This window comes from Oryctolagus cuniculus, chromosome Y, assembly GCF_051225735.1.
Source record: "Oryctolagus cuniculus isolate XC-2025 breed Fujian yellow rabbit chromosome Y, ASM5122573v1, whole genome shotgun sequence".
Taxonomy (NCBI): Eukaryota; Metazoa; Chordata; class Mammalia; order Lagomorpha; family Leporidae; genus Oryctolagus; species Oryctolagus cuniculus.
In genome coordinates, this window is record NC_142889.1 from 25,416,593 (window position 1) to 25,434,605 (window position 18,013).

Consider the following 18,013-nt stretch of genomic DNA (forward strand, 5'->3'; position numbering starts at 1 on the left):
TTGGGACACCTTCCACTGCTCCTTCTGGGTCAGAAGTAGACCAGCCAGGTCTTGATCCAGCACCCCTATGGGATGCTGGTTACCCACTACACCATCCTGCCTGCCTGTCTCTATACATATAAACACCAACTCAATAAATACTAAAAACCTAAACATAAGAAAATAAGCTTGTAACTCATAGATGAAAACATAGGGAAAATGTTTCAGCACATTGGAATGGGCAAGATTTTTTTTTTGTATCAGGAGCAAAAAGCACAGGAAACAAAAACAACCCTAGACAAATGGGATTTCATAAAACTAAAAAGCTTCTACACAGCAAAAGAAAGACAAATGGAGGAGAAAATCTACACAATGGCAGAAAATATTCACGAACTATTTAATTGAGAATGGGCTAATAATAAGAATATGTAAGGACTTCAATAGAGAAAGGAAAAATCATTCTATTTTAAATTGAAGAGTTGATTGATTCAGAAATTATTCCAAGGAATACATGCAAGTGTTTGCAAGTAATGCAAAAATACTCAACTTCGCTAACCATTAGGGAATTGGACATCAAAACTACAATGATATTACTTTGTTCTAATTATATTGGCCATAACCAGAAAGGTAAAAGGTAAGTGCTGGCAACAATGTGAAGAAAATGGAATATTTGCATATTTTAATTAAAATGTAACAGTACATCTGTTATTGAAAAGAGTATATCAGTTCCTCTAAAAGTAAAGTACCAAATGGTCTAGCAGTCCTACTCCTGAGTATATATCTAGAGGAAATTAAATAAATATTTCTTCACAACATCCCAGAAATGGAAGCAAGCCTCTTTATCAAATGATTAATGGATGGATAGATGGATAAAACTATTTCCTGCAGTGCCAGCATCCCACATGGACAGTGTTTGGGGGCTCTGCTGCTCCATCTCTGATTCAGCTCCCTGTTAATGCACTTGGGAAAGAACCAGAAGATATTCCAAGTTCTTAATTATCTTCAAAAATAATTAAGTTTCTCAAAAAATGCTTAAAAATAAAAAAAAATTGGGGCTGGCACTGTAACTTAGTGGGTAAAGCTGCCGCCTGCAGTGCCAGCGTCCCATAATGGTGCCGGTTTCTGTCTCAGCCGCTCCATTTCCAATCCAACTCTCCGATATGGCCTGGGAAAGCAGTAGAAGATGGCCCAAGCCCTTGGGCCCTTGCACTCATGTGGGAAACCAAGAGGAAATTCCTAGCTCCTGACTTTGGATTGGAGCAGCTCCAGCCAATGTGGCCAACTGGGGAGTGAATCAGCGTATGGAAGACCTCTCTCTCTCTCTGTGTGTGTGTCTCTCCCTCTCTCTGCATCTCCTTCCCTTTCTGTGTAACTCTGTCCAATAAATAAATAAATAAATAAATATATAAATAAATCTTTAAAAAATAAAAATTAAAAATATGTAAATAGAACCTCATAAAGTTTTGTTTTTATTGAATTCTAAAGTATTTTTCCTTATTGTAAAATAATTCTTCTGGTTTTCTATTACACAATAGTGTAACAATAGTTAACAATAACAATAGTTAACATTAATTAACTAAATAGCTAGAAGACTTTTGAATGTTCACACTACAAAGAAATCTTGAATATGAAGCAATGGATGCTAATCATCCTAATTTAATCATTAAATTTTATACATGTATCAAAATATTATGTTATATCTCATAAATATGTTCAATTACTGTACGTCAATAAATCCTAATAATGTAGTAAAATAGAAAATGATAAATGTTTGAGGACTGTGATAATGCTTATCCCATCTGAATATTATCCAGTGTATAATCCTCATGGTACTACATAAATATATACAGTTTTTATGTTTCAATTTACAATTTTAAAAATACATTTAATTTCCATATGATTTATGTTAATAATTTAATAGTACATAAGAAAAAATGCATACATTATTGTTATGTAAAAAACACATATATTATTGTTTCTTGAGAAACCTGAATGGAATCTCTGGCTCCAGGCTTCAGCCTGGCACAACCTGGCTGTTGGAGGCATTTTAGCATGTATAATATATGTCTTTGCTTCTCTCTCCATCACTGAGCCTTTTAAGTAAATAAATCATTAAAAGACAAGTGATCCTCCTATATAATGAAAACCATTTATAGTCATACAAATTCCAAAAGGTATGCCACAAAAAAATCACATTATAAATAAGTACACATACAGAGATTTTGTTATGATTCATTTGATTATATATGATCAAAATTTATGCCATCATTCAGTGACACAAAAATTTTTACAAGAAATATAACTAATTCTTCTATAATTAGACAAAAATTCTAAGTATTTTAAGACTAAATTTTTTTTTTTTGACAGGCAGAGTGGACAGTGAGAGAGAGACAGAAAGAAAGGTATTCCTTTTTGCTGTTGGTTTACCCTCCAATGGCCGTGAGGCCAGCATGCTGCAGCCAGCGCACTGCACTGATCCGATGGCAGGAGCCAGGTGCTTCTCCTGGTCTCCCATGGGGAGCAGGGCCCAACCACTTGGGCCATCCTCCACTGCACTCCCTGACCACAGCAGAGAGCTGGCCTAGAAAAGGGGCAACTGGGACAGAATCCGGCGCCCCGACTGGGACTAGAACCCGGTGTGCCAGCACCGCAAGGCGGAGGATTAGCTTAGTGAGCCGCGGTGCCAGCAGGACTAAATATTATAGTACTTAAATTGATACAATTTAATCTCAGTCCATACTAAGAAGAAGGAGATACAATTTTTTACTGGACTGGACTGTATATTAGATCAAAGTTTCTTATGTGCAGTTATTAGTTTTTTTTTTTAAAAAAACTAACAAAGATGTAACTCTGAGTATTCAACTACAGTGTAAAACAACAATAAAGACAAAATTCTTGGAAACTTAATCTTTTAGATACTTATCCAACATTAATGAATGAATTTTTGAGCAAAGACATATGCAAAAGGATAACCGAGATAATATTTGCATTGTGAAAACATGGTACCTCACATGATCTGAAATAGTTAATGTAGGATATTAAAATTGAAAAAGTTACCATGCTATATTCATAGTTATAAAATGACTATACCTGTTATATCAATGTTTTATATACATAAATATCAATATTTCATGAAATAACATTAAATTTACTAAGTATCAATGTTTACTTATTTCAGAAATACTGAAGCTTCTAATTAAGTTTTTTAAAGATTTATTTTTTTATCTGAAAGGCAGAGTTACATAGAGGCAGAGAGAGACAGAAAGAAAGGTCTAAATCTGCTGGTTCAGTCACCAGGTAGTGGTAATGGCCAGAGCTGCACTGATTCAAATCCAGAAGCCAGGAGTTTCTTCTGGGTTTCCAGTGTGGGTGCAAGTCTCTAAAGACTTGGGCTATCTGGCCGGTGCCACGGCTCAATATGCTAATCCTCCACCTGTGGCACCAGCACACCAGGTTCTAGTCTTGGTCGGGGTGCCAGATTCTGTCCCAGTTGCCCCTCTTCCAGGCCAGCTCTCTACTGTGGCCAGGGAGTGCAGTGGAAGATGGCCCAGGTGCTTGGGCTCTGCACCCCATGGGAGACCAGAAGAAGCACCTGGCTCCTGCTTTCAGATCAGTATGGTGCGCCGGCCACAGCACAACGGCCACAGCGGCCATTGGAGGGTGAACGAACGGCAAAGGAAGACCTTTCTCTCTGTCTCTCTTTCTCACTGTCCACTCTGCCTGTCAAAAAAAAATAAATAAATAAAGACTTGGGCTATCTGCTACTGCTTCCCCCAGGCCATAGCAGAGAGCTGGATCAGATGTGGAGCAGCCAGGATTCAAACTGGCACCCACATGGGATGATGACACTGTAGACCAGGGCTTTAACTTGCCATGCCAGCCCCCCTACTTGACTTACTTCAGCTTGCATTCTGCAACTAATTCAGGTTCCCTGACTCAGGGCCATGTCCGCTGGGGAAAACAATCACTTCTCTTGTGTAGGATTGGAGGAGGGGGCAATTTTCCTGATTTACAGATGCAGTACTGCTTGACTAGACCTTGACATCACAGGAGAACAAGTGGGGATGCCACCAGGAGTCTCCTGGTGCAATGGGATAGCTTAAGAAATCAGATGTGGCTTGTACATGTTTTATTTTTATCTGTGGACAAGGACTGAGATAAAAACCTGTCCAGGCAGGCCTGCCTTGGAGAAATGAGTCTGTAGGTGAGAGGAATGGAACCCAGCTGCTCTCTGCTGTCTCCAGATACCTGGAAAGTTCACTTTTCCCTGAGTTTTTTCCTACTTCTAATAATTCCAAGCCCAAGGTGTCCTGCTTCCACAAGAGAAATGACATTATGGGCCTGGAGGGAGATGAGCTGATGCCATCTCTGCCCTATAACCACATCTTGGGGATTCATCTCATAATGGATTAACATCAGAGACTTAGCTGGATGAGTATCTTTCTGTTTCATGTACAGAATGAGCTCCCGGAGCAGGTGAGTTCTATAGGAAAGCAGGCATCTTTGCAGTGGAACATTAGGATAAGTCTGCTCATGTTATCAACCTTACATGTTACTCCACCATTAATAGAACAGATGTTTTTAGGCCTGAAATTAGCAACATTGTGAATTATTTAAGGCCATAAATTAATAGGTTTGGAAAAGTATATTTGTGATTTTTGGTGTACTTGAATTGGAACTATACTAGATTTTCAGTATGTTTTGGTGATATTTATTTTGTTCTCTTAAGTTTTGAACTATTTTAAGATATTTCAGAATATTTTAGGATGGTTTCACCTCATGGCCCCATAAACCATGCAATAATATTTTTAATATTAAACAATAATGAATTCAACAGGTGGCCATGAAAAAAATTCATTACAGTGATCAGCACCGCGCTGATCCGATGGCAGGAGCCAGGAGCCAGGTGCTTTTCCTGATCTCCCATGGGGTGCAGGGCCCAAGCACCTGGGCCATCCTCCACTGCAATCCCTGGCCACAGCAGAGAGCTGGCCTGGAAGAGGGGCAACCGGGACAGAATCCGGCGCCCCGACCGGGACTAGAACCCGGTGTGCCGGCGCCACTAGGCAGAGGATTAGCCTAGTGAGCCGCGGTGCTGGCCCTAAATTTACTTTTAGTATTTAGTTTTTTAAATAAACATTTTAACACTCATTAAAAATTACAATTTTTAAAGAGATCAGAAAAAATAATTCCTAACACATGAAGGGAATAGTGTTTATGATAAAAAATAATCCCTACCATCAACATTTCTGATGTCCTTCAAAATATTTAGGCTGCATTTGTTTTTAAAAAATTTATGTATAAAAAGCCCTTCCTCAATTTCAATTTAATTGCTAAATTATTACCACTTTCCTATTCATATTATCTAACTTGAGTAAGAATACTGTTCTCTGTAGTTTTGAGTATTTAACATGGAAGAAAGAGAGGAGGCAACCATGATATTGTGAATAAAGTGAACCAAAATTGCAGGGATGTACACTTGTGGCCACATAGGCATCTGCCCTTCAACAAATCTGACCACCAGAAAACATTTATTGATGTGATCAAATATTGCAGAGTGTTAGGTCTTTAAGTCTTCATTTTAAAACTGCATTCATGCCCTAGGGAGGGTGATATTCCAGTACCCTGGGTCCAACATGGGCCTGATCAGGGAACTTAGAGCATTTTTCATTGTTTTATAAATTTGACATGGCAGTTTGCTATGGCTATGAATTCCATATCAGTGTGATGTACTGGGGGTGACATGTTATTACCTCTGTAAAACACAGTTTTATCCTTTCCTGGTGTCTACTTGATCCTGGTGGTTTTAAAAAAGTGCAATTTCATGGACTATTTTTGGGTGTCCCCAATTGTTACCTTGTTCTGCTATATTTTTTGTCTCCCAATTCTGTGGTGACACTTTTGTTACAATTTTTCTCAGTGAGACTAGGAATTCAATGTTTGGGATTACATATTCCTCATCAACTCTGTGCTATATCTACATTAAATTAAGTTTCTAAGTAGATGACACATTGCATTCATTCAATGCTATTGGGTGCTTGTCCTGTTTATTCTTCTAGAATTTGTCCATTTTTAAAAAACTATTTTTGTGAAACTAATCATGGTGGAGAGGATTTTTTTCCTAATTGAATATGCAAACTGACTCATTTTATCAATGAATGCAATTAACCTACTCCCCATGATTGGTGCATCAAAAATTCTCAATTATTTTAATATTGTCAATGTCATAGGTCAAATTGATAATAAATATGGTAAAACTTGTAGTGAAGACAGCATTGTTAACATAATAAAATAGTAAATTCTATCATATATACTTATATTCTTAAATCTACAGGGACTATAACATCATTGTACATTCATTTGTCAAATGTCCCTAAAGTTACCACTCATAATATAACAATACTTTAATAATTCATATTATCATAAAGATAAGAAAAGAGGCTTTATCAAAATTATGTTTCTTGAGGAAACCATTGTGGTACAGTGAGTTAAGCTGATGCTTGGACATCTGCATCCCTTATCAGTGTGTTGGTTCATGTCCTGTATATATGCTTCTGACCCCTCTGCCTCTTGCTTCTGGTGCAACTAGGTAGCAGCAGATAGTGGCTCCAGTACCTGGGTTCCTGGCACACAAATGAGAGACTGAAATTGAGTTCCTCTCTCCTATTTGTGGCCAGTTTTCTTGGGCATCTCTGGGAGTGACCAGTGAACGGGAGATGCCTGGCTCTCTCACTACCTCTGTGTGTGTGTGTGTGTGTGTGTGTCTATGTTTTTGCCTTTTGAGTAAATATTTTTAAAACATACTTTGTGTACCAAGTAGCCCTCAATTTTATATAGACAGCATCTTTTTGTCATACTGCTTCAGTTTTATGTACGTGCCTAATCTAAGCCCAGAGATTTCATCATTAGTCTTTTGGTTCCTAGTCTATTTATCTATATTTTTTAGTTCAAATGCATATAATTTTTAGACAACCTGAAAGACAATTTTTCCCTTAAAAACAATGCCTTCATTCTAAATAAATCACAGCCAAAATAAATGAAGGTCTCGAGATAATATCAGTCCCATTTCCTGTAAATCCTGGTGTTGTGTGGATACAAGCAGCAGCCAGTTCTGATAAGCAGTGATAGATCCAAAGCAGTTGTCAATTTTGTTAACATTTTTCCATTTCTAAAGCATTCTTAAAGAAAATCATAAATGGGGTCATCTCATCCTCACGGTAGTACCAGCAGAGCAACCATGCCAAGTGGATTCATGTTTTTACCCAAATAGAACTGATAGTTTTTGAAATTAGCAAGGATATGTTTGATTTGTTGTGCATCCTCTATCATACAAGGTTTTACTCTTTCTGGTCTCTGTTCTTCAAGTTTGCCTTTCATTGATTCCAGGTAATCTTTAATATGCTTCTTGAAGGAATCTTTTGTGAATCTGATTTCCTGCAGGTGATGGTTCATGGCAACATCAACACCAGTGATTACTGTGCTTTCAGTATCTTTGCCCTAGGGACCTTCAGAAGAGGCATTTGTGCAAAGGCAAGAATCATCAATGTTACCCTCTGCCCACTGGCCATCTTCCCCTCCACCTTCAGGCACATCTTGCAAATGTTATAGAACATCTCATCGTCACTGATGAGGTCCCCATAGGTAAGCATGATGCCACCTGGAAGAAGAGGACAGTGGTGGTAGCTTTCCAGGAGGTGGAGCTCTGGGTGAGTGTGTTGCAGCCAGAGCAGCTCTCAGGGTTAATGGGGAGAAGGTTAAAAAGTCTAGGTTCATCTAATTGTGGTGTTTTCCTCACCATGATCCAAGATGAAGTGAATATTTTGACATATAAGATGAAAGGCAGGATAAAGAAGGTGAACATTGCCCACACTTTCTGTCTCTGAGAATGCTCAGAGGCTCCACTCTCAGCCCCAGTAATCTCTGATTTCCAGTTCTTCCAGTGAGAACGGAGCTGTATGTTAATATGTTTAAGTATTTACTTTGTTTAACAAAGGACTCAATTCTCCTTGACTACACCCTAACCAAACTGTAAGTGACCATCTTCAAACTCTTCTATTCCCTTTCTTACATGTCGACAACATATTATTGCACCTTCAGTGATCCTTCCATGATGCAACTGCCAGATTTTCACATAAAAATAGGATACAAAATTAGCTTTAAAATACAAACAAATAATATGATATTTTTGAGTACACATATATGTTGCAGACAGCTATCAGTTGTTAGATACAGGGAATTAATATGCATTTTCAAAAGAAATCATCTAAATGATTATATTTCATCTATTATTGCTCATCCACAGGAGCCATGTTTTTTTTTCTCACCCAGACTGTATGTTAACAAAAGCCTCGTTAGACACAAATAACAATTGAGTATCTGATAGAGCAAGTCTGTTTCAGTACATGGTGGGCATTTACCAAATGAGAGAAATGAGGCAGGGATAATCAGCCAAATATCACTGTGGCAGGAGAAGAAAATATTGAAATCCTTATCTACTTGCTTTCATGTAATTATGTTATCTCTTTCACCAAACATCTCATAACGTATGAGGACACTATAATTACATATATATATATGTATATATATATACATATATATATACATATATACATATATATACATATATATATGTATACATATACATATATATATACATACATATATATACATACATATATATACATACATATATGTATATACATACATATATATATACATACATATATATATATACATATATACATATATATATACATATATACATATATACATATATATGTATATATATGTATATATACATATATATATATGTATGTATATATATATATGTATATATACCAAAATAAATATTTTTAAATACTCTACACACATATATCTGGTGTGAAATGGCTCAATCTCATAAATGAATAGAAGAAGTACTGGGACCAATATCATACACTGCTTAAATATATAATTGAATTGATTATGATCCTTGAAATGTGGAGATAGTTCATCTTCTAGTCAATATGGTCATGGTACTTTTTCTGGTTCCATGGGTACAGATACACATTTTTTGTTTGTTTATTTGTTTTTGTTTTTGACAGGCAGAGTGGACAGTAAGAGAGAGAGACAGAGAGAAAGGTCTTCCTTTTGCCATTGCTTCACCCTCCAGTGGCTGCCACAGCCGGTGCACTGCGGCTAATGCACTGCACTGATCTGAAGGCAGGAGCCAGGTACTTCTCCTGGTCTCCCATAGGGTGCAGGGCCCAAGCACTTGGGCCATCCTCCACTGCACTCCTGGGCCATAGCAGAGAGCTGGGCTGGAAGAGGGGCAACCGGGACAGAATCCAGCACCCTGACAGGCACTAGAATCCGGTGTGCCGGTGCTGCAAGGTGGAGGATTAGCCTAGTGAGCCACGGCACCAGCCAGATACACGTTTATGGAACAATTATTCATTTATGATACATAGTGCTTTTGCTCTAGTTGATTAAGCCTTTGAAGCAAATTAGAGGAGGCAAGATGGCGGAATAGGAAGGGAGCATACTGATAGTCTGGGGAGAGACAGTTTAATAAAAGTGGAGATACTGCAGGTTCAAGGAAGAGTAGGGGAAGAAACAGCAGAAGAAACTCTTCCGGAATGAGTGATTTACAGTGGACCTGCGTGGAGAGCGTGGGAGCCCACAGTTCGGGACACCAGCGGCAGACTCAACACACCAGCGCTGGAACGCGAGGTGAGCCAAACCTCAATAGCCTGAGACACCAGCAGGCAAGCGGAGAGAGGAGACTAGAGGGAACGACCCTCTAGAGGGGGGAAAAGTTCACCAGGCTAACTAGAAGAGAGAGAGAGAGAGAGAGAGAGAGAGAGAGAGAGAGAGAAAGTGACTGATATGGACACGGGTTTCTCTCTCTCCGCTCACCTCTCAAGGGTGAGCAAGACAAAGAGCAGGCGCCATCTTGGACATACATCATAAGCAGAGCGACCTCAGGTTTGCACCGGCCCTGAGCCTAGCAGAAAAACCTGACTCTGGGTGGGGTGAATTAACAGGAGATTAGGACCTAGTAAATTTGTGGCGCTACTGAACTGAGACTGTGAAAAAAGAGACAGTGGGGGAGAGAACTCACAGAATTCACGTGAGTACTCTTCAGAGACGCTACAATTCCGTAACTTTGGCAACCCAGTGGGAGACTGAAGGAGAATTTGAGCCCACTCTGAGGGCAGAACAGATTCCCTGTGTGGTCCTCGGGAAAGAGTTTCCAATCTCTGGCTCCTGTGGGTATATCATTTGCCTGCTAACTACCTCCAACTTCGTTCAGCTGTGCAGAATTACTTCCCTTTTGGATCAAAAAAAGAGAGAGAGAGGAAGATCTACCACACCTAACCTGGGAGTGTCACCTTTGGCACACCAAACAGAGCTCTCAGGCCACACCCATCTCAAGCCTCTAAGGCTCCATCAAAAACAGACAGTCCACTTAATCTGGAGTCACAGTATAACAAGAAAAAAACACCACAGTGAAGAAACCAAATATCTCCAATATGCCAAATAACAAATGCAAAAACCGAGGTAATAAAAACAAAGAAATCACTATGACACCCCCAAATGAAAAAGACACCCCAGTTCAAGATTATGAAGATGATGAGATAGAAGAAATGCAAGAAGCAGATCTCAAAAAATTGATAAGAACATTAAGAAGTTCTCAAAAACAAATTCTTGAACTACAAAAATCCTTAATGGACAAGATAGAACATCTCTCTCATGAAAATGAAATATTAAGGAGGAATCAAAATGAAATGAAACAACTAGTACAACAGGAAACTGTGATAGTGATGAGAAATCATAACGAAGTGAAGAATTCAATAGATCAAATGACAAACACATTAGAGAGCCTTACAAACAGAATGGGTGAAGCAGAAGAGAGAATATCGGACTTAGAAGATAGAGAACAGGAAAGGATACAGTCAGACCAAAGAAAAGAAGAGGAAATTAGAAATCTAAAACATATTGTCAGGAATCTTCAGGATACTATTAAAAAACCCAACATTCGGGTTCTAGGAGTTCCTGAAGGCATGGAGAGGGAGAAAGGATTAGAAGGCCTTTTTAGTGAGATATTAGCAGAAAATTTCCCAGGTTTGGAGAAGGACAGAGAAATCCTAGTACAGGAAGCTCACAGAACCCCTAATAAACACGAACAAAAGAGATCCTCACCATGACACGTTGTAATTAAACTCTCCACAGTGAAACATAAAGAAAAGATCCTAAAATGTGCAAGAGAGAAACATCAGATTACTCTCAGAGGATCTCCAATCAGACTCACAGCTGACTTCTCATCAGAAACCCTACAAGCTAGGAGGGAATGGCGAGATATAGCCCAGGTACTAAGAGAGAACAACTGCCAGCCCAGAATATTATATCCTGCAAAGCTATCATTTGTGAATGAAGGTGAAATAAAGACTTTTCATAGCAAACAGAAATTGAAAGAATTTGTTGCCACTCATCCAGCCCTGCAAAAGATGCTTAAAGATGTGTTGCACACAGAAACACAGAAACACGGTCATCAATATGAAAGAAGGTAAAGGAAGGAAACCTCACAGCAAAAGATCCCAGGGAATTCAAAGCATATATTAGAACTTATCTTTGGCAAATGGCAGGGCAAAGTTACCACTTATCATTAGTCACATTGAATGTTAATGGCCTGAACTGTCCAGTTAACAGACACAGATTGGCTGATTGGGTTAAGGAGCAAATTCAACAACGACTTTACCAACTCTGCTATGTGCCTCTCATTAATTCATGCATGTCATGTGGTTGCAGATATGTTCGAGTCACTGAATTTTCTAAATGACTTAAAATGTAAGGTTTTGCTCTATATGGTCAGGGTGATGAGGGCTCTCTCCATCAGTACTACGTCCCTCTTGAGCATCATCCAAGTCATCACCATCAGCCCCAGCACCTTCTACATGTCAAGATTTAAACATGGACTCACAAATTATATTACTCAGGCTTTCTTCTGTTTTTGGTCCCTCAACCTTTCTTTCAATAGTAACATGATCATCTACACTGTAGCTCATTCCAACATGACCAAACTCAATGTCAGTAAGTATTGCTCACTTTCCTCAATGAATTCTATCATCATGGAAATATTTTTCACACTTGCATTGTCCCAGAACATCTTTGTAGGAATCATGCTACTCTCCAGTGCATACATGGTGATTTTCTTATCTAATCATCAGAGGAGGTGTGAGTACCTTCACAGCATAAGTGTTACCCCAAGAACCTCCCCAGCAAAAAGGGCCACTCATACTGTCCTGCTCCTGGTGAGTTTCTTTGTGATCATGTACTGTGTGGATATCACAATGTCATCTTTCTCAACTGTATTGTGGAAATATGATCCAGTTGTCCTGGATGTCCAGAGACATGTGGGAAATGTGTATGCCATGGCCAGTCCTTTGATATTTTTTAGTTCTGATAAAAGAATAATTGGTACTCTGAAAAATGTGATTGATACGACAATTTTAACAAGTTGATGAAACAAATCTGAAAAGCTGAATTCTAACTCTGTTAAATATTCAAAAAATTAGTGAATTTTAATTTTAATTTAAATGTGTAGAATTTTACTTGTCTTTTTACTTGTAACTTTTTTTTTTTTTTTACTTTGGCAATGCCTCCCTTAGTTCAATGGTCTCCATGTATTGAAATTACTTCTTAAACTTTCCAAACTTAATGTAGGATTTTTTTCCTTTAGACTTGGCATCTATGAAGCTGCTTTTGCTACCTAATCCTTAGATCTTACTTCAGAAGGTAATCTGCATATTACTGTTTGTTGAAAGCATATTGACTAAGCATCCAATTCTAGTTTTACTGACAGTTTCTCAATGATCTGTTAATAGTTATTTCTGCTTTCACATATATAAACTATGGAGATTTTTCTCATGTCTTTGCAGATTATCATCCTTTTCTCATTTAAGTCTTTTCTTTGATGTTACCACTTTTCTGAATTCACTGATTTGTGTCTTCTTGTCAATTTTGGATACCTGAACACTAAGTAATTCTTAGACTAACTTCTTTGATATCTTTTATATAATCCACACAATTAGATTATTTAATTCCTTTTCATTCTAACCTTTGTATATGTAGGTTTATATTTTTAACTTCTATTGATTTTCTATTTTTATTGTACTTCTACTAACTATGTTCAGTGGTTTTTTCTTTGGCTCAGTCTAATGTTTGACATACATTTTATATAAAGTAGACTCAATTTACTTGCTGTTTCCCAAATATGCCTTTGTATTCATTTGGGTGCTTGTTATTTTCATGTATTTTGTGATTCTCCCATCTGCATTGTATTGAATTACATGTTTTAAAGATAATCCCCCTGTCTAAAGCTTATGTAATGTGAAATTTTATTTTGGTAGGTTATTTCTGTGTGAAAAAGTAGTTAAGATTATTTCTCATATAGTGAGATATCACCTTGGAATGTTTGCAGTTAGTTTTCTTTTATTGTTTTTGCCCCTCCAATCTGAACACCCCAAAAAGATTTCTCATCTTCATAAGTCCTTTATGAATGAAGAATCTGTTTCTTAGTTTTGTTCCTTCCATGAAAAATTTATTTGGTTTGCTTTCCTAGTTTAGGGGGTTCTCAAATATTTCTTCCAACTTTATTAGACATTTTGGTGAATCTTACAGCATTTGATTATTTTAACTTTCTGCACTATAAGTTGTTGGACATATAACAGTTTCCCCCCAAAACACAATTATTTACAGTATACAAGATAATGTTTCACATAGATTTTCTGTAGTAGACAATCATGTTTCATGAGAAATCCCTTTTTCTTTTTATTTGGAACATACTCCTCTCCCCCAGATCACTGTAAGTTAATGATAATGGGTAGAATATGATTAGTTTAATATTAAAATTTAATTTGAACTTAATTTAATACTAGAAAACTGACAATATTTTGACAATTTTTATGAGTTATTACATTTCCTTACAATGTTCTCAATTACTGTTTTGTTATAGCGTTAACCTAATATTGGCAAGAACTAATTGTCCAAATTCAGGATTTTATCTTCAATCATCATTTTTCCTCATTGGCACTTTCACAACTCTACAAAAATAATCCTTCTGGATAGTCTATTTAAATTGTGAGTTAATATTTCTTTTTCTTTTTTTTATTTGACAGATACAGTTAGACAGTGAGAAAGAGAGACAGAAAGGTCTTCCTTCCATTGGTTAATCCCCCAAATGGCTACAATGGCAGGAGCTATGCTGATCCAAAGCCAGGAGCCAGGTGCTTCCTTCTGGTCTCCCATGCGGGTGCAGGGGCCCAAGCACTTGGGCCATCCTCCACCGCCCTGCGAGGCCACAGCGGAGAGCTGGCCTGGAAGAGGAGCAACTGGGACTAGAACCTGGCACCCATATGGGATGCTGGCACTGCAGGTGGAGGATTAACCAAGTGAGCCACGGCGCCGGCCCTAGCTTAAATAATCTTAATGAAATGTACATGTAGGTACAAATCACTTGTTAGATTTTACTTGATGGTTACTACTGTCATTAGAGTGCCAAGAAATTATGATATGCTGGATTTCTGTTGTGAGAGAAAAAATGACAGATTTTTATAATATATATATATATATATCTTTTTATTTAAACACTTATATCTGAATTCTGAAAAGGAACTTTATCATTTGCTTCCTTGTCATAATGTCCATTTTTTTGTACGCTTAATTAGTCAAACTTTAAAATAAATTACTTAACATTATTTATATGCATGTAGTGCATTCATTGTTGTTTATATACAGATAGATTTTAATGAATCAGTGAAAATGGCTGATTTCTGTGTTGATTTTTCTCTCTTGATATATTTGGAAGCATATTTTTTTTTCTTTTTTATTGAATCTGTGTAATTAATTTGGAGCTTTGAATTATTAAGCCCATAAATATTTCATGGCTTATAGTAGTGCCTAATATTATATGTTCTGAGTATTAACCCTTCTGATTCATCAAATTACTTTTGTTCATACCATCTTCAAACATAGCTTAATTTTGTATTAATTCCTTCCTCTATATTAAAATACCAATTATTTTCAACTCAAAGTACCCAGAAAACCTATTTCCATGGACTACTACAAAATAAGTGACTTAGAGGCAGATATTATGAATGATAACTGAAGAAATTAAATGAGTTTACTTAGAAGGTCATCTTTAATGTTTTGTGGAAAACACATATTATGAAAAAGTTACACATGGATTTCAAATTAGTGTTTCATCAAATAAATTTGCTTTTTAATTCCAGTGGATCGTGAATATTTCAAATTACTCCTGTATATCAAGAAATGAACTGTGGAAGTCATTAAAGTAAAAATAAAATATTCAATAAAAATCTTCCCACATACAAAAGCTTCGGGTCCCATTACTAAATATGTGTCCACTAATACAGCTTTAACACCACTAGGTCATAAACATTCTGTACTCCTCAACATGGATTTATAATTACTTTTTTTTTTTGCATTGGACTTTGACATAGAAAAAATAAGTAAACACATAAAGAAAAAAGCATGACTGTTACATATATCTATGTTGTTACCAATATCTATGATGTTGATTTATTCATATGGATTTTAGTTAGTGCATAATGTCCTTCATTTTAGCCTAAGAAACTTCTTTTCTCACTTATTGATGGCCGTTCTAGGAACACAATTTCAATTGTCACATTATCTAATACAGAATTCATATCTGATAGCTGTGGTTGTTTCCCTTTCAGTGACTTAAATGTGCCACCCACTAACTTCTGACTGATATTGTTTTGTACAAAAAATCAGCTGTTATCCTATTTGAAGGTGTTTGGTGAATCGAAAGTCACTTCTTTGTTCCTTTTAGGATTGTGCATTCTTATTTGTACATTAACTCTAGTAGAATGTTTCTTAGTGCAGATTTTTATGATCCATCCTCTTAGACTTCACTGATTATCTTACATGGGCAGATAACTGTGTTTTGTCATATTTGGATATTTTTTGCCATAATTTTCTAAATATTCTGCCTCTCCTTCTCCACTCATAATGGGTATCCCACGATGCATGCGTTAGTACAATTGATGGTGTACTACAAATAGCTTGCCTGTTTATTTTTTCATTTGCTATGTGTTTTACTAAATAACATAAGTAAAACATGTAACACATCTAGATAACTTCATTTGCCTTCTCTTGATGTTCATTGATTCCTGTCTCTTCAAAACTGTTATTTAAATTTTTTCATAATTTTAATTCCATATTTATATCATCATCTCCTCAATATCTTGATACCTTATTCACTATTTAATGTTTAAAAATCTTTATATTACATAATTTACTTTTTACATTTTGATTAAGAGGTTGCACTTGTATAGTTTGGTGGGGCACAGTATAAACTAGACAATCATACATCTTTCTCCTGCTTTCATTAACCCTCTGGGCATTTGTAGGGTATTTAACTAAATGTTTTTAAAAGTAATTATACTTTTCATAAGGAAATAAAATTTTAAATATAAATTTTTCATAAGGAAAGTTTATGCCTTTTTTGACTGAAACATAATTTTCTTTTATAAAAGTGTTAATTTCATTTTGCTCAGAATTTGACAGTCTGGATATGTAATTTAGGGCTATTGTGGAAACCAGATTCCTTTGCATATCAGAGTTTTTGTGGCAGCTGCAGTCATACATTTCTATGAAGATCCTACCAAAATATTTTACAAAGTATACACTCCTTGTTGTGAGTTGTCACTGAAATTTCTGTTGTGTTCTCTCTGGATCAGACTTGGCAGAGATTTTCTTAAATATTAGTGCTTTGAAGATTATCTCTTCAAAAAAGATATTCATGATGGATGTGATGGATGGTCAAATTAGAAACTGGCTTTCACAGAGTTGTTTTGACCATACATTCATTCCAATTTAGCACATTCCAATGGAGTGACAGACCCACAGATCTCCCTACTGAACATTTCTGTGCTCATTTTGAGTGAGTTCATTTTATACATTATGAAACCAAGGCCTAGGGAAAGGGAAGGCTTTACTCAGGATCATATTGGAAATACAAATTAGATTAGAGATGTTGTCATTAAAATCAGAGTAGAATGGGAAAACATAAAATTTTAATCAGGGATGTATATTTATGACTAAAGAAGTTAAAGGATATTTATGCAGCAATATGATAAGATTCAATCAAATAAATGATTTATTGTTAGGCAACTATGAAGTACCATTTTTTAAAAAATATTTATTTTATTTATTTGAAAGAGTTACAGCGAGAGGTAGAAACAGAGAGAGAGGTCTTCCACAGATGGCCACAACAGCTGGAGCTGAGCTGATCTGAAATCAGGAGCCAGGAGCCAGGAGCCAGGAGCCAGGAGCTTCTTCCAGGTCTCCCACATAGGTACAGGGACCCAAGGACTTGGACCATCTTTTACTGCATTCCCAGGCCATAGCAGAGAGCTGGATGGGAAGAGGAGCAGCAGGGAATAGAACTTGTGCCCATATGGGATGCCAGCGCTTCAGGCCAGGGCTTTAAACTGCTATGTCACAGTGCCAGCCCCTAAGTACCAATTTTTTAAGAAAACATTTTAGTATTATTTATTATTTATTTGAAAGGCAATTACAGCTGGTGCCGTGGCTTATTTGGCTAATCCTCTGCCTGTGGTGCTGGCACCCTGGGTTCTAGTCCCAGTTGGGCCACTGGATTCTGTCTCGGTTGCTCCTCGTCCAGTCCAGCTCTCTGCTGTGTCCTTGGAAGGCAGTGGAGGATGGCCCAGGTGCTTGGGTCCTGCACCTGCATGGGAGACCAGGAGGAAGCACCTGGCTCCTGGCTTCAGATCACAGCGCGCCAGCTACAGCAGCCATTCGGAGGGTGAACCAAAGGAAAAGGAAGACCTTTCTCTCTGTCTCTCTCACTGTGTAACTCTGTCTGTCAAAAAAAAAATTAAAATTGGAAGGCAATTACAGAGAGACAGATGCAGAGAGAGAGCAAGCTTCCATCCATTGGTTCATTTCCCCAAATGACTGCAACCACCAGAGCTGGACCAATCTG

The 18,013-nt window shown here is 37.2% G+C and overlaps 1 protein-coding gene and 1 pseudogene across 1 annotated transcript; one reads left to right on the plus strand and one right to left on the minus strand.

The window, feature by feature from the left end:
- Positions 1-7,130: 7,130 nt before the first annotated feature.
- Positions 7,131-7,628, minus strand: LOC149119411 (translationally-controlled tumor protein-like; annotated as a pseudogene).
- A 4,209-nt stretch (positions 7,629-11,837) lies between these two features.
- On the plus strand, positions 11,838-12,482 carry LOC149119412 (vomeronasal type-1 receptor 90-like). The gene has a single exon (XM_089325105.1). The coding sequence runs from the start codon at positions 11,838-11,840 to the stop codon at positions 12,480-12,482; it is 645 nt and encodes a 214-aa protein (XP_089181231.1).
- Positions 12,483-18,013: the final 5,531 nt, after the last annotated feature.

Coding starts and splice junctions, on each gene's coding strand:
- LOC149119412 (XM_089325105.1), top strand. CDS start 11,838: ATGAGGGCTCTCTCCATCAGTACTACGTCCCTCTTGAGCATCATCCAA.